At 35.4% G+C, this 23008-nt stretch overlaps 1 protein-coding gene across 2 annotated transcripts; it reads left to right on the top strand.

Annotated features, from left to right (window-relative positions):
- The first annotated feature begins 1865 nt into the window (after window positions 1-1865).
- pstpip1b (proline-serine-threonine phosphatase interacting protein 1b) lies at window positions 1866-22998 on the top strand. Of its 2 annotated transcripts, none has more exons than XM_066647433.1 (15): window positions 1866-2120; window positions 5160-5260; window positions 7078-7152; window positions 7604-7638; window positions 7732-7838; window positions 8180-8242; window positions 8766-8870; window positions 10746-10791; window positions 11871-11950; window positions 14065-14163; window positions 14303-14399; window positions 15033-15102; window positions 15836-15900; window positions 20353-20459; window positions 20925-22998. In XM_066647433.1, exons 1-15 carry the CDS (start codon window positions 2088-2090, stop codon window positions 21054-21056), a joined length of 1215 nt encoding a protein of 404 aa, XP_066503530.1. In that variant the 5' UTR covers window positions 1866-2087; the 3' UTR covers window positions 21057-22998. The 2 variants fall into 2 exon arrangements, with proteins under 2 accessions (XP_066503530.1, XP_066503531.1); XM_066647434.1 differs by having other exon boundaries at window positions 1868-2120; window positions 5194-5260.
- Window positions 22999-23008: the final 10 nt, after the last annotated feature.

Below are 23008 nucleotides of genomic sequence, written 5' to 3' on the forward strand. Positions count from 1 at the left end.
TTTGCTTTTTCCTCTTGAACTGCATAATGAGAATCAAAATGAAAATTGTCAGTGAAAATGCCTACAGAGCTGAAAATGAAATCTTAAATTTTCAATTTGACTTTCTTTGTCTATTTATTTTATTTTATTTTATTTATCTATTCATTTTAATTTGTTGCATACTGCAGTTGAAAATGAAAAGCTAAATATATAATCTCATTTTAATTTTCATTTTGACTCTTATTATGCAGTTCATGAAGTAAAACAAAACCAATTTGTCTCCAGGACCAGGTTTGAGAAACACTGTAATAGTTTAAGGTTGAATTTCTTTATGCAGTGGCAAACTCTGTTTAGTCACAAGAAATTCTGAAGCCAATGTGCCCATATTTGTCACTGTAGCGTATACATTTCTTATGTAGCATGAGGTGTTACAGATGGTAGAGCAGCCTTATCCGATATGGACTGGTGTTTCTTCAGATTTCTTTGACATATTTGCATTGAAAAATGTTGGTCATACAGCGATAAGCAAGTATTATTGTTTGCAAGGGCTTATCCTTTGATGAATGCTCCCTTTATATATTTTATATTCACTTATACTGTAATGCTTCAAACATGGTGACATGACTTTTCTATGAAATTTTACTCTTTTCCTGTCCCAAATTGTAAATCGGGTTTGTACATTAGAAACCAATCTGGCACCACTTTAGGTTTTTCAGTCTCTCCTCCCACCTTCAAGATATGTCATGAAATATGTCTTCAGATATGTTTTTGCTATTCTGGAATGTCTCATATTTGTGGCTATTTTAGTGCCTTAAGATGTCAGTGAGCATGTTTACAACAGATGGGTTACATTTTGACTAGAGTTCAACATTAAGTCATTATCTGACCTTGTTTTTCACTTGTTAAGATATGCCCTGTCTCAGGTAGTTAAATGTCACTAGTGAGCTGCTGAATTCTAAAGTTTCTTTAGGTTACTTGACATCAAAAGCACAAAATGAGAGCAGCTTAAATTAACCCATGTTTTCTGACATAAGCAGCTGCTAAAAAACCTTTGCAAAAACCTACAAAATCTTCGTATTCGTTGTATCACACAGACGATAGGCGCCCCAGATACGTAAATGAGTGTGTTAATGCACTGGTACAGTGATTTATTAATTATATGTCACCTATAGTGCAGCAGGTAGCGTCGCAGTCACACAGCTCCAGGGACCTGGAATTTGTTGGTTCAAGTTCCACTCTGGGTGACTGTATGTGAGGAGTTTGGTGTGTTCTCCCGTGGCCGTGGAGGTTTCCTCCGGTTTCCTCCCATGGTCCAAAAACACACGTTGGTTGGTGGATTGGCGACTCAAAAGTGTCCGTAGGTGTGAGTGAATGTGTTTGTGTTGCCCTGTGAAGGACTGGCGCCCCCTCCAGGGTGTGATCCTGCCTTGCGCCCAGTGATTCCTGATAGGCTCCGGACCCACCGCATGTGTGTCCGGACCCTAAGTGGGTACAGATGAATATTAACTATAGTTCTTGTACTATGACTCTATGACTTTTAGCAGATCTGCACTTATATCCTATTCTCAATATTACAGGTCAGTGATGAATCATAATGATTTTGAAGCTATAATTTTAAGTAATTTTAATATATTACGTAGCGTTTTTAATGTATATTATTTGCTCCAGAGATGCTCAGAAAAAGTGTAGAATGGAGTGTGAATCCATTGGCTGTGTTAATAAATGACGGACAGCTAATTCTGGCTGCTGATTGGCTTCCGGAATACTGACCGTATCAAAAACATGATACGTAACTGGCTACTGGCGAAAGCCTCCCCTCTTTACGCACGCCCACTGGTGCTCCAGTAGGCAGAATTAACGTCTGTGAGTATTATGAGGGAAGTTGTTACCCTTCTCGATGAACGCCTCTGTAGTTCACCTTTCGTCTCAAAAGTGTGTTCTTCAAAGTGTGTCTAAGGTCTACGAACTGAAGTTGAGACGAAGCCATACACTCGTGAAGCTGCGTGATCTCGGAGCAGCGCTTCAAAATACTCCAGAGTTGAAAATCTTTGTACTAGAAGTACATTTATTACTTTCGTTTGTCAGGAATAAAAGACTGGTTGGTCAGAATGACTGCACTACAGTTTCGTGAGGCTTTTTGGGTAAGTGTTGTTAATAATTTTATTGGAACAGAAGTTCGTCATCAGAATCACTATCACTTGTGTTTTCTTCAAATGTGTTACGCATAATATTACATGTAATATATATGTAACAACACAATGAAGAAAATAAAATCCAACATGTACTTTCCGGTAAATTAATAATAAATTAAAACATAGGCCTATCATTTACAGCTTGTACATCTTACTGTGGTATATGTACAATTGTGCAAAAAAAAAAATAGAGTTGAACAGCATTATATTTTACAGTACATTAATGACTGACATGCCGTAATGGGTCAATTACTGCAAGAAAATAAAAGGAACCAATTATAAGGAAAAAGCTTAAAGCGTTAAACTTTAAGCAAAATGCGTGTTCCTCTTAGTGACTTCCTCATTAGAGTTGCTTAAAGAGAAATAAGTCATTTTAACACCAAAATCGAGCAAATAACCTTACATATATATATAAAACTGAACGTTGCTACAAGTCACATGATAGGAAGAGTGAAATTGCTTCATAGACCATGAATAAACCACTTTACTATAGTGAATAGGATTCTCACATCAGAAAGGATGTATATAAAACATGTTTAGTAACAACTATCTGATGCATTTAGATCACTAGGTAGGCTGTTTCACCCCAGTCCTACTCCATTCTTTCAGCACAGAATTTGTGACTTTAAATGAGAAGAAAGCTATGTTTTTAGGTTGCAGGTGTATCATTATTGCACAGTAGTACTGATTCACACTAATAATTTAAATAAGTTTGATTGTACTTAGTTATATTTGTACATTCAAATAATATTTTAGGAATATCCCATCTTGACCCCTGTTCAAAACCTGGGTTACACAACAGCGGCTGATTTCCAAGTTAAAATTAGCTTTAAAATAGATCTTTCTTTTTTCTGAAGTCTAATAATGTAATGAACCAACTGTGTTTTCATTAAGAGCAGATTCCAATGAGCTCAAATACAAATCAATTTAGACACGTGATCTTTAGCTAAAAAGACATACCACATAGGCCTGTCACAATAGACATTATTTGCTGTCGATACATTGTCCCACAAATAATTGCGATAAATCATATAATATTATACCACAGATATGACAATAAAATTAATAATAAATAAATTATAGTTACACCCTTTTAAAGGTCAATTTATTTAGTAAGCTTTATATAAAGACTTTTCAGACATTGTAATTGGAATATACGAAATGTTTAAATATCCTAAATGAATAACACATAAATAAAATTGAATCACTGTTTTAAACAAATTGACATTATGCCTCCAGAATAGAGAGAACAGAACAGAGAGAGTGGCTGAAATTTTGGTAATGTTCATTCTTATGTATACAAACACACCAGTAAACACAATGGGCAGTCTGAGGTCAGAAGAATTATTGTGGAAAATGTCTATATATTGTACAATAAGTCAATAATGTAATTATTGCGGCACACCTAATATCAAGTAATTGCTTGGGAGGTTAAAGGGGGTAACTAGTTAATTATTTTTCATTATCTTGAGATCCCTTGAAAACAACATCATTTTCTTGAGCTAACTAGATAGCTTAAGTTGCTTTCTAAAAATAATAAGATTTTATTTCTTTACAAGATATCATAACCTATTTATTGTTATCTCATGAGATCTAAAGATGTTTTTCTCAAACGAGATTAAAACATACGAAGAGGCTACAGAAAAAAAAGTATAAACAGTAACACAGGCATTTGTTCATGGTTGAATGTCCATTGTGTCATTGTCAGTTTATTTATAAAGCATATTTAAACACAGCAAGTGTTAACCAAAGGGCTGCAGTGTGCTGCATCGAATATAGCAAAAACAAAATAGTAAGACACAGAGAACATTAAAACACACACACAAAACCCAGAATAAATACATGACAAAAGAGATAAACATTAGTAATTCAAATTAAACCAAAGAATAAAAATTCTAATTGAAGGTGAGATTTAACAAGCACAGCTTAACAAGCAGTGGCAAGCCATTCCATAGCTTGGGAGCTATAACTGCTAAAGCCTGATCTCCCCTATGCTTCAACCTAGATTTAGGCACAACCAGAAGAAACTGAACATGTGGTTGTAACAGTTCAGAGAGAGAAATAGAAGCTAGCCCATTCAAAGACATAAAAACAAACATTAAGATCTTGAAATCAATTCTAAAATGGACAGCAAGCCAGTGAAGTGAAGCCAGTGTATGTGAAATATGTTCCAGCTTTCATGTTCCTGTTAAGAGTTGAGCTGCAAGGGTGTGGATTAACTGTAACAGTGAGATGGAGGCTTGTCCTACACGAGCATAAAGGGCATTACAATAGTCAAGTCTGGATGAAACCATTCAAAATTATTATAAGGTAAAGAGGGCTTGAACTTAGTTAACTGCCATATGTTAAAAAGAAGAAAAAGCTAGATTTAATGACTAAGTTTATCGGTTTATCAAATTTAATATGTTAAAGTTGTAAAGATGCCAGGGAAAAACGATTTAAATTTAATCTCGCTTTGCACATGGTGTGGATAGTACAGTCATTTTTTTTCTCATCAAAGTCTTTAAAAACAGGAATATATATTTCAGCTTTATCACTTACAACAGTAAACTTCTGCAAATGTGCCACAAAATGTATGTGCTTGAAAAGAACACTTGTTCTTTTGTAATCACGTGCAAATGTTATCAACAGAATCGTATTTTGTTATCCTCAGAAAACAACTTTTTATCTCTAGAAAATGCATTTTAAATACTTTTTATATTTTCTTATTTTAAATAACGGATTCAACCCTGTTGGTTTGTGATGTTTCTTTTATTGGTGAAAACTGTGGATTATTAACTAAATCGGCCCACACATGGGCAATGCTCTGTGGAGCATAAATAGGTTCACTCAACTATAAAGCAGTTTGATTCTCACTCTCATGTGAGTAGTTTTTTACTGAAAATATTTTAAATAAATAAATAAAATGTATCACTTGCTAAATTATTTAGCCTATACTCATTTAAAGCTCTGTATTTGTGGTGTAAGCTATGTGCTGTGTTAATTTAGGGGTGTGATTTCACTGACCATTCTGGTTATGAAGCTATACTTCAGAGATTGCAGGATGGCAGAAAAGTGTGTAAGGATGTGGAAGACCTTCTCAGAATGAGGTATTGTACTGCTTAGTATTACATAATACTGATGATTTATCAATATGGAATGATGTACATTTAAGTATATATATAAACCTTGTTTCAAAAAGTCAAAGATGGGATTTTTGTAAAATTCAATTTTAAAAATAATGTTTTTTTTAAATATAAAAAATTATACTTCTTTATACTTGATTTGTTTATGATGACTCTTTCACAACGCTTAAGGTCAACACACCCCTTCTTTTCAAACTGATACAAGCATTGAAGGACATTGCAAACTGCCAAGGTCCTATGTTAGCTACACTGTTAGCAGAGATAGTACAGAGGCAATTCTGTCTCACATACCCAGAGTGTGAGGCCAACTGTAAATTAAGACAGATTATTCTTTTAAATTGTGATGACTCAGAGTAGAAATTGTTGCAGATTTGCTAGTGAAGATTTGCTAATTCTTACTTGAAGACACCAGTTTCACAAGTCTGTTGTCACCATTGTCTGATGCTTTTCTTCATGATGCCTCAGGAGACAGAAAGCAAAAGCACTCTGTTCCAACAAAGCCACTCTGTTGTAGCACATGCATAATGAGGCCTAGCATTGACCTTTAATTTTGGTCTTAGAGAACTCAGCATCCATTTTTCCAGCATACTTACCTTTTTATATTTTGAACCATCTGAGATGAACTCTAGCCAAGAAAAGTTTCTATGCAATGCTTCTGCATACAATACAGTTTCATTTCTTTTTGATGCAGCAGCAGCAGACTAGGGTTAAATGAAAACTGTAAGTAGCATGATGGGTCCTCATGCAATACCATTTGAAGTCTCAAAAGTCATTCATATAAAATAGTGGTGTCTAGCATTGAGATTTCTCCAGGAATCTCCAACAACCTTTGAAGGATGTTTCTGTTATAACATCTGCCTACTTATAATGTAATGTTTTAAAATGACTTTTTGATGTTATTATATTTATTAAGGTATTGCACTATGGCACTACATGTATTCTTCCCATAGTCCTAAAAAATATGTTGGTATTTGTATAGGCTATGCAAATGTGTCCATACATATGATTATGTGAATGAATGTGTTGCCCTGTGATGGATTGACACCATGTCCAGGGTTTATTCCTGCCTTGCACTCTGTGATACGGTGTACGCTCAATAATTTACATAAATATATTACAGACGCAAAACACAAAATTTTGGGACATTGTGCAAAAAGTAAATAAAAACAAAATGCAATGATGTACAAAACATTTAAACCCTATGTATAATTTTAAATATTACAAATACCACCTGTCAAATTTGGAAAATAAAAAAGTTTAGTATTTGTAAAGAAATATTTGCCCATGATTCTTGATTGTTATAGGATTTCAAATGCTCAACAGCTCAGGATCTCCATTATAGTGTTTTTCATTTGGAAAGAGCACCTGAACTACTTTAACTCCTTTACTCTTTTATCAAGAATCCATGATGTGGTAGTCTATGCAGATTTTGAATTGTCCTTGTCTTACTGAAGTAAACAAGGGCTTCCCCAGAAAAAAATACATTGTCTGTATGGCAGCATGTTGCTCCAAATCCTGTTTATATAAAAAAATCATTCCCTATTTAATGGTTTGAAATATTGCCTTTGTTCTATTTTCTGCTAAATATAGGCCTTAAATTATTTGCACTTCATTGCATTGTTTTATTGGCATTTTTTTTTCATCCCAACATTTCTCTAAACAGAGTTGTACATTTTACATATTTACATTTAGTGTAATATACAATGTATGTTCCTTCGTTAGCTTTGTGTGTATGTGTGCAATCATGTGTGTTTCTTTTTTTTTTTTTTTTGTATATGCAGAGCAGTAGCAGAGGAAAAATTTGGAAAAGAACTGGTGGCAATAGCACGAAGGGCAGGAGGGCAAACAGAGATCAGGTCAATAAACCCGTAAAGAAAAAAAAAGGGAAACATCTTGAAAAGACTTGCTATCTCTGTTTATTCTACATTACATCTCTGTAGTTCCCACTCAATTTCTAGGTTTCTCTTTTATATCTCAAGTTCAAACCTAATGTCTCTGTAGTTACTCTTTAATATCTCTGCAATTTCTTCAGGAGGACACTGAGATCAGATGATGAGACATTGGTGATTGTAGCTGAAGTCTCTAGCTGCAAAGATATTTCTCCTAAGAAAAAAAACCTTTTGTATTTTAATATAGATCTCAGTAAAGTATTATATTGTTCTCAGATTGCTGAGATTATAACACGCGTTTTATAATAGCAATCGTATTTATGTACAGAAAAGAACACAGCAGAATATTCATCCTGTCATCATGTATGTGATGACACATTGCTAAAATTCTGCTAAATTTCTTTTTTCCTTTTTTCAGCACTTTAAGGGCGTCATTTGATCGTCTTAAAGTAGGTAAATGTAACTGCATTTTTTTGTTTTCATTTTGCTGACTCTACTCACATTTCAAATCTTAGAGCTCTTAATCGGTTTTCCTTTATGTTATAGAGATTGAAAACACAGGAAATCTGCACATCCAAATTTCTGGAATGATGAAAGAGGAAGTTCAGAAAATAGAAGCTTTCCGAGAACATCAGAGAGAACAGAAAAAGAAGGTACAACATATGAGTCAGACTGTTCTTTCTCAGAACTAAGAAGTTAACTAAGTTCCTATAGTGATCATAGCAATAGTTACTAATTGTGCAAGAGGAAGGAAACTGAGACCACCTTCACAATACAACACACCACATGATTGCTCAGTACCTGCTTGCTGTAGTATATCTAAAATCAGTTCATAATTGTGTATAAAAATAGGTATGTGTAAATTATTGTAACAACACAGTAATATACTGTAATGTATTCTGAATATTTGTAATAAAAATAGAATCTGTTCAAATTACAAGTACTATCAGGTAATTTTTGAAGTACTGAAGTAATGTGTTTTGACTTCTTTCAGTTTGAGGAAATCATTGAGAAAGTCCAGAAGCCTATTGAGGCATTATATAAAAGAACCATGGAGGTAAGCTTGTAACATTATTAAACAAATGGTTCAATTATTTGACAAATCCAAACTCTGACATGTTTGAACATGTGAAGATTTAAAAAATAACTTAAAATATCATAAATGTCAAATAAATAAATATATAACTGTATCTCCAAAATTGTAAGTTCTTCTTGAAAGCAAGTTAATGTAAAGTATTTAATTCCAAGTCATTTGGGCAATGTGTGCTTAACTATTTGATGTTTAAAATAGAAGCACTGAATAGAAACAAAAGACCTTGGTGGCAACCCTCAGAAATGGTGTAAGAACTGAATAACTGAGGGCATAGTAACTGATGTGTGTGTGTGTGTGTGTGTGTGAGAGAGAAAGAGAGAGAGAGAGAGAGAGAGAGAGAGAGAGAGAGAGACACCAGTGACTTCCTGTGTTATATGACCACAGACACAGACAAAAACACAGTCCTAGTTAAATACCACCACTTTAATTTAGCTTCCCTGGTTGCTAATGATACAAATATTCTTTTATTTTCTTTTTTTGCTATCAGTCCAAAAAGTCATATGAGCAGAGATGTAGAGAGGCAGATGAGGCGGAGCAAGCAGTGGAAAAAAAGAGCCATCCTGTCTCAACCCCCCCAAAGCAGACAGAAAAGGTGGGGTTTGTCTATGTTTGTTGGTTTGTTTACTGCTTCTTTTGATCTTCCTATCAGTGCTGAGTCTTGGAGAGAGAAGAGGAGAATAAATTAATATTGTGATATAATAAATATTGTGAATCAAGGCAAACTAGACAATGTTTATGATTTTAATAAAAACAAATATTATAAATTTCTATGGATTTTTCCTCACCATTCGCTAACTCTCCATTCAGTTTGCATGCTCATACTGGTCTAATATGTTTACGAAGCCCCAATGTCAGTAAATAGGTAAAAAACAAAGTTTCTCAGTCTGGTATGCTAGGCATTCACTCTTTCTTCTCATGGCATAAAAAGGTACTTTGAGGATTTTATGCAATGAATAGCCTGGCAAATTTTGAAAAGTATGAACTGAGATGAGGATATTGCTCTATTCCTACTCCATAGGTGGTTAATTTCAAGTTTTATTTCATGTAGAAATAACTGACACTTAATTTGGGAGACTATTAACTGCAGGAAAGTAAAAAAAGACCTGAAAAAACTAAGCAACTCAATTTACAAAAGAATTTCTGTGGTAATTAAAAACAGTGAATAAGCAAACAACAAACAGCAGTCATGTTTACCTTAAAAGATGAAGAACATAAACAAGTCAGAGAACAGCATTTCACAACAACTGTAGATGTTCCTGTTAAGGCATAAGGCCATTTCTTTTCTTGGGTATAATGTATTTTATTGACGAAAGATGACTTTTTAGGGGATTAATTGATGACCTATAAAGGACATTTAATGTGGCGTTCACCATGTTTTTTCACCATTTGATAGCTCTGCAGTCTGTTTGCGTGCTCAAAATAGGTGTATTGTGTTTATGACACCCCAGTGTCTGTAAATGATTAAAAAACAAAATATCTCGGTTATGCTCATGGCAGAATAAAGACATCTAGGGTTTTTAAGACAACGGAGAGAAAGAGGTATTTTGCGGATTTTAGACAATAGCCTGCCAAATTTTGAAAAGCATCCATTCCTGCTCCATAACATTGGCTTAATTTTGCTGTTTCGGATTACTTAATGTAAAATGTCTCCAAATTCAGGAGACGGCTAACTACATTACCAAAAGTGCTACAGTACTAAACAACTTGAATTATAAATGAGTTTTTGTGGAAAAGTGAATAAAAACTTACAGACAAGTTCAACTTTGGCCAAGTACAAACAACCACCGTTTTTCCTGTCAAACACTTTAAAAGACGCGAAGCTTCTGGATATAAGCAAACCATAGAGAATAGTATTTCCTCACAATCATAGATGTCCTCTTTACCTAAAATCTGTGAACTAAATGTAGACTATATTTTTCATAGTTAGATTGCTGTAAGAATATTGTTGTAAGTACTTGTTGTGTAAGCATAAATGTAAGATTATTTATGTGGTTCTTTTTTTTTAACATTTTATAGATGGTTTAAGTACAATTTGCTGACTGTAGTGACATATACCTTTGATATTTTTGGGCAAATATTTTTAAATGAGCAAAATTGTTTGCAAAATGAGAATTGTTTGGTATATTAAATAGATTTAAGATGATTTTACTTGCCAAAACATAATTGATTGCAGTATTTAAATATTTGATTTTATATGTATTAGTTTAGTTTGTGGGGTTTATTAATGACCTTTCTGGCTGCAAACAGAACAGAAAATGTTCTAAAGTGAGAATAAAATATTTCATGGGAGTAGGCCTCCTTCTTTCTTGATCCATTCAGGTTCATTCTTTTGTTTCATTGGGAAGTGAACATAGTACACTTGAGAGTAGCAGTGCATGACAATTTCAGCATGGGTAGCTTAAGCAAAAAAGAGAACTGAACAGTTGTGGCTGCTTCATGTGAGCTATCTTTTTCCTTTTATCTTAAGTTTATGAACAGGGCCCGGTTCTGCAGGCAAGCAGCCAGAATAGCAGGTATGTTTACACATTATTAGAGACATATTAATGTTTTCAACTGTAGTCTCATAATTTAAAGCACTACATTCAGCAGATCAGAATCCAAATCACCTTATTTTAAGCGATTGTTCTTGGTGACTGTACAACATAAACAGAATGTGCTGTATGGCATAAACTGAAGAAATTAAGTTTTTATGTTATTTAAGAAAATAATATTTTTGGATATTGCCAAATGAAAAACAAAAAAGAAAATATAACAGGTATGAGGTCCATGTTTGAGCAGCATAAAAATAAACTATTGTTTCATTTATTCATTGTCTGAAACTGGTTATCCATTGTGACACTAAACTATGATTTATGTTATACAGTATATTATAGCCCATCCTCCCACGGTTCAAAAAACACGTTTGTACAGAGATGTGAATGTGTGAATGAGTGTGTGTTGTCCTGTGAATGACTGGCGCCCTATCCAAGGGTGTGTTCCTGGGTAGGGTCCGGACACACTGCGACCCTGAACTAGATAAAGGTTACAGAAAATGAATGGATGAATGAAAGTATATGATATCTATGATAGTGCAAGGTGCATTTGGACAGAAAGAAGTTTATAAGCAGTGTATTACTGTAAAGCTGACAGACACTGGGTAGGGTTAGGATTCCTGGGGAAGCCCACAGGGTGCAACACAGCTAAACTTGTGGTTTGAGGGGTTATTTTAAAGGTTTATGTGGTTATTTGTGTTTGTTAATGCTTTGGATATGCTTTTATTTGAGTTTAGGGGTGTATGACAGCTGACAGGGGCAGAGCAGTGTTCATCAACTGGGAGACTTGTGTGGTGGTTAATAGGGCTCTGCCAGTCATCTTAATAGCCAAGTCCAAATACTGCGTATCTGCCTGTGTTTCAATACCCGTATCTGGTGACCACACAATGTATTATTATACATTAATGAAGGACATGAATGATATAAACATCATGTCTATTTTTAGAATATTTTAAGTATTCTAAATTGTAGATTAAGGCATAAACTGGTGCCTTTATCTTTTTTCTCTTCATATGTATCTTAAACAGCATTTAATGTATATTTATTCTTCTGTGACTCAGAAAAACAGTACATGTGGCATATTGGTCAATTGGAGAACATTCGTAAGGACTGGGAAAGCACGTACAGGAGCACCTGTGAGGTACAGCACACACACTCATACACACACAGAGAGAGAGAGAGAGAGAGAGAGAGAGAGAGAGAGAGAGAGAGACAGAGAGAGAGAGAGAGAGAGACAGAGAGAGAGAGAGGATATAAGCCATAACAGTATGGGCAACCTTATTGCAGAAGTGACACTTTTGTGACATTTAAACACTTCCTAATAAACCTGGGTACTGTACTGTTAGCTCGTAGTTGTTTAAGGCACTGTATTTGCCATCACAAATAAAGAAAATCCTGCATATACTTTGCACAGAATTGCAGGGCCAAATTATTTGAAAATTAGTATATCCATTTAATAATGAAAATTGATATTTATTATAGTCATTCATTCATTTTCTGAAACCGCTTATCAGGGTAGTTCAGGGTAGGCTCTGGACTCATCAGACACAAGGAAGGAACACACCCTGGATGGAGTGCAGGGCAAACATACTTACACACTCACACCTATAGACAATTTAGCATAGATAATTAACATGTTTTTGGACTGTGGGAGGAACCTGGAGGAAATCCACATAGACACAGGGACAGGCAACTGAGGCAGGGCTTGTAACCACAGTGCCATGTTTTAAGCAGTGTGACAGTAACACTAGCTATAACTATATAGATATTAATATTTGTAATAGTTTAAACTTTGAGTATTAGCTCTTTAAAGCCAAATGTATCAAATGTCATACATGATCTTTGGAAGTGGGTCTTTCATCAGCTAATGAAAATAATTACTGAAACAAACTTCCATCCTTTTGGGGCAAGTGTTCTGAGTGTTGTCTGTACTGAACTATTAATGAAGAGGAAGCATTTCCATGCATTTACCAAACCATTACAGAATTTGTTTTGTTGGCTCGTTTGTTGAGTTAGGAAGAAGATGATGATACAGGTGAGTGCGGGAGGTCTGTTGAATGACCTCATACCTCAAGCCAAGGTTCCGACTGTTACAAAAACAAGCATAGTTCCTCTAAATATGGAAACACGGTTGTGCAGATCAACAACAAAGAGCCTTTGTGGTTTCTGTGTTTTTATTACCACCAGTATATGAAATGTAAAATGGTCAAAGAGAAAAACAGAGTGCTCATAGGTCAAGGAACCCTGGAGCAGTGTTTCTCATCAGCTCAGTGCTGCATTTTCCTGATAAGTTCTGAAGAACAGAGACAAATATATGCTATTAATTGTTTAACTGAAATGAATCAAATTAAGAACAAATTGTAAAGTAATCTGAAAAATGTTTTTTACTTGATGCAGCAAAATAATGAAAGAACAATTAAAGAAAAAAATATATATTGGTAAATGCCTAAATATGATGCATTCAGAAATTATATGATCCAAAATGTAAAAATTAACTACATGTAGATTTTTAGTTAAAGTGCCACATGTGTGATTTTCAAAAATCTGTTTTATTGTACAGTATTATTATTTCATGTGTCAGGCTTTGAAGAAAATTGTTCTTAGATTTTAACTAAATAACATTCTCATGGATTCCTCAATATTAACTTAGCTACAAGCTTATTTAAACAAAACATGTTATTTTATATTCAGGAGAAAAAGAATGTTGCTTAATGATGAAGGACATATCTAAAAATAAAATAACTTTCTTAATATCCACCTTTTTTTTTAATAATATTCATTTATTCATTCATTCTGCATCCCTTATCCAGTTCAGGGTTGTGGTGGGTCCAGAGCCTACCCAGAATCACTGGGCGCAAGGCACGAACACACCCTGGAGGGGGCATCAGTCATTCAGAGGGCGATACTCACTCACATATTCACTCAAATACTCACACCTATGGGCACTTTTGAGTAGCCAATCCACGTGTTTTTGGACCGTGGGAGGAAAACGGAGCACCTAGAGTAAACCCACATGGACACAAAGAGAACACATCAAACTCCTCACAGACAAGGTCCCTGGAGCTGTGTGACTGCGACACTACCTGCCCCCCCACATTAATACATATGTGTACCTGAATGCTTAGCTTAACTATAAAAATGAAGAACTTTACTGCAGGATAGCGTTAAATATACAGTAAATGAATAAATGTTTGTGAAAACCAGCTTGTTTTGTGTACCCTCTAAAATGAAGGGTGTTGTCCCCTTTTGTTGTAGGTGTTCCAGCAGCAGGAGATTGACCGTATCAGTATCTTGCGCTGTGTGTTGTGGGATCACTGTAACCAACTGTCCATGCAGTGTATAAGAGACGATGAGGTCAGATGATCCTCTGAGATCAATATATTTATCATTTCTTCTCTTCTGCTGAATAAAACATATGTTTTTTCTACATGTACATTTACTGAAATCCTTTCTGAAATTGCCCTGAAATTAACATTGGGCCTCTCCCCTGCAGTGCTATGAGGAAGTGAGGAAAGTTCTGGAACATTGTGACATCACCACAGATAACAACTATTTCATTCAGACAAAGAAAACCTGTTGCAGCCCGCCAAGTAAAATAAATTCATTTTTCATAATTAATTACATTTTTATTTTAGAGTACTTTTTACAGCTGGTGTTTTCACATTGAGACTTTACAAATTTCCTAGCCCCACATGAGTATGCCTGGTGAGGAAAAAACACTTCAGAAAATGAGGAAGAAATCTTGAGAATACTATCATGTAGATGTTTCCTTTAATTAGGCAATAGCAGTGTAAAAGTTTTTTTAAAGGGAACTTATATCTCCACGTTTTTTCCCACAAGTTTACAGAGTTCTCTGGGATCTTAATAAAATGTCTCAGACATATTTTGATCAAATAACAATAGGATCAAACAACACATCATTTTATCCTCTCTAAACCTGTGCCCAGAATTAATGAATGTTGGTTTTTAGTCAATTTGGTGTTGTTCTTGTTCTTCTCTATTCTCATTTTCATCATATTTAGTCACGTGCTTAATTCTCAGTGCTCATTTTGTTTCTTTACTCTTTATTCCTGGTTCTTTAACTTCATTAAATAAAAGTGGGTCCAGAGCTGTAATTGAAGAGACACAGACAAGGTGGTGTTTAGAGTTTTAAGTGTTACAACATATATAGGCTTTGGTTAATCAGACTCATAAAACTTTATTTATTTTGTATGATTGTTTAGATCCTGTGCAGTTCCAGAGGTACTACAACACACAAACCAATGGAAATGCAAGTGATCTCGCTGCAAACAGGTGAGCAGTAATATCACTGTGTTTGCAGAAGCAGATTGCTTTAATGTCCTTAGTTTAGAGTGTGAAAATATGACTTATTTCGTTCATTGGATTTTTTGACCACAATATCATTTACAGGTGACCAAATCTGATTCCTGCAGTCACACTGTAGCCGTATTTATTGGGGTAGCCACATTAATTGTCACAGTAACTATTCAGGCATAAGGCACAGTGATTGAATATACTCAGAGCAGTGGGTGCTCTCCAGATACACAGTTTAATGTGTAAAAGCAATTGTGAGAATGTGTAAAGTATTTAAAAGAAAGGACTCTCAATCAGTGTGGCACGGTAGTGCCGCAGCAGGTAGTGTTGCAGTCACACAGCTCCAGGGACCTGGAGGTTGTGGGTTCGATTCCCACTCCGGGTGACTGTCTGTGAGGAGTTGGTGTGTTCTCCTCGTGTCCGCGTGGGTTTCCTCCGGGTGCTCCGGTTTCCTCCCACAGTCCAAAAACACACGTTGCAGGTGGATTGGTGACTCGAAAGTGTCCGTAGGTGTCAATGTGTGTGTGTCTGTGTTGCCCTATGAAAGACTGGCGTCCCCTCCAGGGTGTATTCCCGCCTTGCGCTCGATGATTCCAGGTAGGCTCTGGACCCCCCGGACCCTAAATTGGATAAGCGGTTACAGATAATGGATGGATGGATGGATGGACTCTCAATCAGCATGATTCAAATATGTAATGCCTTCTTTCTGCAGGTTGTCCTTGCAACCGGAGTCTCCTGGTTTTAACAGCTTGTCTTTCTCAGTGGCTCTATCATGTGGTCAGTATAATTTTTTGCTCAATAATTTCCTAGAACAATCTTAGGTGTAGACAGTTCTTATGTGATGCTGGGGAGTGTGTGTGTAATAAGAAGTGGATATTTATTAGGTAAACTTAGTCCAGTAACTGCATCCTAGTAGTGTTAGGTCTCCTTTGGCCTATAAAAAGACATGATTTTGCTGATCATTGTCATGGAAATTATCAGCTAATAATAAATGAGACTGAAAGTGGTCTTTGAGTAACCTTTATTGAGAGCAGCTAAAAGCATGCACTAACCCTCTACTCTGCTCTGCCCCGCTCTGCTCTGAAACAGAGAACAAAAAAAACCTTCTTTCTTAGCTGAACCACCTATAACCACTGAAAAAGATTACAGTTTCATACAGAAACAAAGTTCTAGGAACCAGCTACATCTCGTACTCATTAAAAAAGAAAAAGCAGGAGTGTAACTCTTTCAAGCTACACTCTCGTGTACTCCCATCAAATTCCTTTTCTACTAAAGACTCAGTTTGGGAAACAGTCTAAAGACAGAATAATGCAACATACATTTCATAAAACAGCTCATCTTTATATAAAACAAAGACCTTTACTAATCATCAGTGATTACTACTAATTACTACTAAATACGAGTGATTACTACTAAATGCTAGTGATTACTACTAAATACTAGTGATTCAATGAGCACATGTTTTATTCTACACACAGCATTTATTCTACAAGCAGTGCAGGAACTATATACCACAGCAAAATTCTTCTTAATATAAACACATTTTTGTCATGTCATACAAAAGTTTGAGATCCCATGACTGTACCGTGAAAGCGATTAGTGTGTGTGCATGCACAAACTAATGATAACTGTTTTCAGGAAAGCAGATTTTGGCAAGAATCATTTTCATAACCTCATAATGAACAAAATCTCCGAAGTGTCCACATGAGTAAATCATTAATGAGGTTTTCTACAAAATAATTGTCCCAAAAAAGGGATGCTGTGTAAAACGTAAATTAATGTAAATAAAAATAGAATGCAGTGAATTTAAAAACCCATAGACCCATATTTTATTCTCTATAGAACATAGAACACATATGCTAAAGGTATGACCATTTCATTCATTCATTCATTATCTATAACTGCTTATCCAGTTCAAGGCGGGAATACACCCTGGAGGGAGCATCAGTCCTTCACAGGGCATGACCATTTGAACTTTTCATTAAAAATACTAACTCATTTAGGATTTGATAACAGCAGTGAATCTCAAAAAACTTGGGACAGGGTCATGTCTACCATTGTTAAGCATCCCCACTCCTTTTAACAAAATTCTGTTAACAGCTGGTAAGCATGGAGACCGATTGCTGGAGTTTTGGGACAGGAATGTTGTCCCATTCTTGTCTGATGCCAGACACTAGCTGCTCCTCTGTCCTAGGTTTTTTTTTGCTGGATTGGACTATTGGAATGTGTGGACTGCGGGCAGAGTTCAGCACCTGGACTCTTGTTTTGCAAAGCCATGCTGTTGTGATGGATGTGATTTCCAGTACAGAATCATGTCTCTTTTTAATGCAGTGCTATCTGAGGCCCAAAGATCACTGTAGATGGTGGGATCTTCAAAGGCATTTTAAGTTGAGTATCATTTTTCTGAAAATGTTCCAAAATTTTCAATTGCAGTTTTTTGCAGATTGATGGACGTCTGCCCATCTTTGCTTCTGAGAGGCTCTGCTTCTCTAAAATGCTCTTTTTATACCCAGGGATTTCTTTATGTTACTTATGGTGCTTTTCCACTGCATGGGCGCGGCTCCACTTTACTTGAGAGTCAAATAAAAACAAATATGAAAGCTGCTGATGTTTAAGAGATTTTACAAGCAGCGAGTTTGTGCTAGAGCTCTGCATTTCATGGTAATTGACATTTCCCTCTGGCCAGTTGGCGCTCTGCAGGCTTTAGTACCTTCTCAGCTCAGCTAGAACCTGTAAGTGAGCAGAGACTAAGAAGTACCTGGTTCCAGGGACTAGGAACCAAATTAGGCCAGTGGAAAACCAAAAGAGCCTAGATTGAGTCGTGTAAGTTCCATGAAGTGGACGCGCCATTAGTTGCAAATTATTTTTTTTTATTAGTACAACTTCCTTTTCCAGCCTTGTTGCCCTTGTCCCAACTTTTTTGAGATGCGTTCAAGTTCTAAATGTTTTAATATTTTGAATGAAATTGTAAAATGATTCACTTTGCACGTATGTGCTCTGCATTCTGCTGTGAATGAAATATGGGTCTATGTGATGTGCAAATCAGTGCATTCAATTTTTTTTATTGTAGTTTTATTATACATGTTCTGTAAAAAAATATATATATATAAATTCACAACACTATGCTATGAAAAATTCGTTAATTTGAAGCAGGTTTTTTGTTTAAATAGAATACTTGTACTGGCAAACGTTTATTTAGAAGTTTAGGATGATCGCTATTGCATGGTTGTAGTGAAACAAGCATGTAATGTTAGTTTTTTATTGTTTATGTCTATTTGGTTCTTTTTTTGTGTATATGTATGGATGTAGAAAAATAGAACAAATCAGAGCAAGGGTAAAAACCCAGGTTTTTTATAATTTCTGTAATATGCTTTTATATGACGATGTTACTTGCCAGATAGCTGCTGAAATTTGATAATAATTGTATTATTGGTGATGCATGTAACATTAAATGGAAACTCATTTTGTGTCTGTACATGTCCTATCCATTTTCATACAAAAGGAACTTGGATGTCAAAGGGGTTATTTGGAGTGATGTCTCAGAAGAAACACTTTTGCTTCTCTAAAGAAAGTGTGGGGGGCGAGGGTTTAAAGGCTGTTTTAAGTTTAAAGAAATTCTCGGTATATTCAGACACACGACTAAGTTTAGAAGCTAGTCTTTCCACTGAAAAAAGTTTCCTGTTATTTTCTGATAATCTGTTTGTGAAATGTAGGCATTTGAATATAAATTTATAATATAATAAAATTCTTTAATAAAACCTTGTTCAGAAACATGTACACACCACTATTACACATTTGTGTTTATTCTAAATTGATTAATCTTTGATGAACTTCTGATCATCATTTTGAGCTGCTCTTCTGCATTATATGTCCAAATGTTGGCAGACGGTTCTAATGAGGTGGTTTATACCCATTTCTGATACAGTTGTTCACACAGTGTGTATGCTGAAAAATAAAATCATACTCTGGAGTGCACCATAATCTCAATGCCAACATGCCCAGTGGAAAGCATGGGTTAGATGGTCATGTGCAGGGCAGATCGTCCAACATCAGTAACTTACCTCATTAATTCTCTAGTGAAGGTCAGTTATTTCAGACCCTCACAGAAAGGTTGTATGGTGTAAAACCATCACAGAATATTGGAGGTTCTTGAAGGTGGAAAGACAACAGTAGAATCATACATTTGATGATCTTGTTCAGTTACTTGAAACACTCAGCAAATGTGAAAGTGTAATAGATGTTGGCAGGCTGTAGCAAACCATGTGCACACATCTTGGACTTTCTTTTCATATAGGTCTGAAATATTTAATTAATTAACAGATATATAGGCAAACCCATAGAACCCCATGCCATTATTGCCCTGTTCGGGACCATTCCTCTGTTGTAAAAACAGGAAAAAGTTTATGTTTTAATGCAGAATTAAGGAAATTTTTTGGGCAAAGATTTGGGACCACTTTTTTGAATATATTGAAAGTATTTGCCCTCACTGAGAGATTCCTCCCTTGAGAGATTATATGGCTTGTTAATTGGGCTGTTTTGTAACTGGCTGACAAATGTAATAAAATCACGCATTATTATTATTATTAATGTTATTTTCTTTTCATTATTTTACTCATGTAACTCATATAACAAACCATGGTGGCTCAGTAGGTAGTGTTGCAGTCACACAGCTCCAGGGACCTGGAGGTTGTGGGTTCAAATCCCGCTCCGGGTGACTGTCTGTGAGGTGTTTGCCCCATGCGTCCATGTGGGTCTCCTCCAGGTGCTCCGGTTTCTCCCACAGTTCAGAAAAACATGTCGGTAGGTGTATTAGCGACTAAGGGGTGTTTGTGTGTGTGTGTGTGTGTGTGTCACCCTGTGAGGGACTGGCGCCCCTTCCAGGGTGTGTTTCTGTATCTGGTGCCCAGTGATTCTGGGTAGGCTCCGGACACACCACGACCCTGAATTGAAAAAGCAGTTACAGATAATGAATTAATTAATGAATTTTGCTCATTATTTTAATTATTTTTTTTACATTGATATGCTGGCATGTATTTACATTTTTTGTAAACTCAGCTGCTTCTGCTAACCTCCAGCCTATACTTTTTTATTATAGTATTATAGCATTGACTCTTGTTCAGCTGATAACTGGCAGTACTTTCAATGGAAAACTTCAGTTGAAACCATGTTTTCAGCTGTGGGTGCCTTTAACATTTGGATGTATAATGTAGCTTTATGTTTTTCTCTCAGATTTGACAGGAGTTGATATTCCAATAAGTGGAGCAAATGTCCCTTCGCTGGAGGATAGTGTGCCTGATGAGGAGCAGTACAAAGCCCTGTATGATTATACAGCCCAGGTGAAATTATTAATATCTCAAACATTTGAAATTACCAATATGATGTATATGCATTCCAACATGAGTTGGAATTATATAGTGTGTTTCATGTAGTTTGGCATTTATGGATTGACTATACAGGGTGTGTCGTTTATATGGATACACCCTAATAAAATAGGAATGGTTGGTGATATTAACTTCCTGTTTGTGGCACATTAGTATATGGGAGGGGGGAAACTTTACAAGATGGGTGGTGACCATGGTGGCCATTTTGAAGTTGGCCATTTTGGATCCAACTTTTGTTTTTTCAGTGGGAAGAGAGTCAGAAGAGTAGGAATTTATTTGAAGAATAAAAAGTCAAAATAAAAATTAGACACATTTATAAATATTATTTGCTGGTAAAAATGACTAATTGTTCCTTTAATAAATGCTGTATTGCAGTGAACTATGCTGTTCTTCACTAATATCTACTCTTTGTAAATGAAGGATCCAGATGAGCTGTCTATCACTCAAGGAGATCTTCTGGTGATAACGGAGAAGGGAGAAGATGGATGGTGGACAGCTCGACATGGAGACTCAACTGGACTTGTACCTGGAACATACTTAATCAAAATCTGATTCAGCACAGAAAATATAATTGTTTAAAATTTGCATGTTGATGACACAGGAGACATAATAGTAATTCTCCTAAGATTTCTCAGGACATAAATGAGACATGAGAAATTCTGTTCTAGATTTAAATATTGGTTGAGAAAATGCCTTTGATTCTATTGCACATAAACATGAATGCTATTATCTCAGCAAATCTGAGCACAGTGTGAGAACTGTGAATAGCAGGAGTTTCAGCTGAAACTTCCACTGTCTTTCAGACAGAGCCTTGACCTCAGTGTTATCTAGGATAGACTACATATATACAAAAGATAAACATATTTATTAAGTGGGCTTCTTCTTGGGATTTTATTATTATTATTATTATTATTATTATTATTATTACTACGGGTCAAGACACAATGTGCCACCTCATCACTTTCTTACTGTGTGAAACTCACCTGAACCCAGTGGTTCAAAATACACATTTCAGTTACTGCAGACCATTCAACATCTATCTAAAAAGCATTTAATGGACTATTGTGCAATATGTTGTTCTATAAGATGCCCTTATTGTAGCAGCACCAGCTGAATGATGGTCAACTCAAAGACTGACTAATTAATTGTCGCTTATTATGATTCATGAATAAACTGTATGCACTTGATGAAAATGAGGAACAAAAAGGGGGTTATATTAAAATTGCCAATAACACATTTAACCATGACATTTTTCTTAACTTTGCTCAAGTGAGCTATTAAAAAGCTATTAAAAATCTAGAGAAATACCAAACATATCAAATAATAAAAATGTGGACCTTTTGTTGCCACACTTTGACTGATATGGAATGCCAAGCAGATCAAAATCTGCTTTTACAAAAAGCAGCGTTTACGAAACTGGTATTTGTATTGTTCACCTCTAAAGTGAAGGGTGACTAGTGTTTAATAACTGATTTGTTTGCTGTTATCCCCTCAGTAAAGGATGACTGGTAATGTATAACTGTGTTGTTATCCCCTCAGGGGTGGTAAGACCAGTAGTTATTTCAGCTTTTTATATTTTTATCTTCTAAAAATGTATGTTACTTTTTTGTCTCACTGCTTTAATTTAGCTTTACTTTCCTATAATTTTTCTGTAAAGCACTTTGAATAGCCATTGTGTACAAAAGGTGCTCTATAACAAACTTGCCTTACCTTGCAACTACTTATTCCATGAGGGGATTCCATGTACAAACATGACTGGGTGTGCGCAGCCAAGGGCAAGCACTTTGTTTACAGCTGGTCACAAGACAGTCATTGTAGATTTTAGGCTGCTTGTAAATACTTGTTGACTCACAGTTGAATTTGTATTTTTCATTGTGTTATATTATAACATTATGTACAATGTTAGAAAAAAGTAGTTGACTACATAGTCAACTACTAAGTATCATGTAGTCACCAGGTCTTTGTGAAGGCCTTAATTACTTTGCTATTTAGTAAATATTATATGATATACATTGAAAAACTGTTATAGCTTGCCAACATTTACTTTAAATTTCACTCTATTTAATTTATTTGTGTGTGTGCACCTAACAACTGAATTTGCATAATTGAATTTGACAGCTATTATAAATGTCATGAAAACATAATCAATGCTGTATATATATATATATATATATATATATATATATATATATATATATATATATATATATATAATTTCTATATAATTGGTGATGTCCAGTGGCAGTTCACTTGCTTATATATATAAACAAGGCACAGGGAGAACATACCAAACTCCTCACAGACAATCACCCGGATTGGGACTTGAATCCACATCCCCAAGACCCTGGACCCCAGCAACACTACCTGCTGCGCCACCATGAATGCCCAAGATTGAGTTTATTATTCTAAATGTAAATGTGTACATCTTTAAACGTTTCTCATTATTCATTATTTGCCTTTAATGTTATGGTAGCTGTTCAGCATTAAAAGACAAGCAAGTGGTT

Source organism: Hoplias malabaricus, chromosome 16 (genome assembly GCF_029633855.1).
Source record: "Hoplias malabaricus isolate fHopMal1 chromosome 16, fHopMal1.hap1, whole genome shotgun sequence".
Lineage (NCBI taxonomy): Eukaryota > Metazoa > Chordata > Actinopteri > Characiformes > Erythrinidae > Hoplias > Hoplias malabaricus.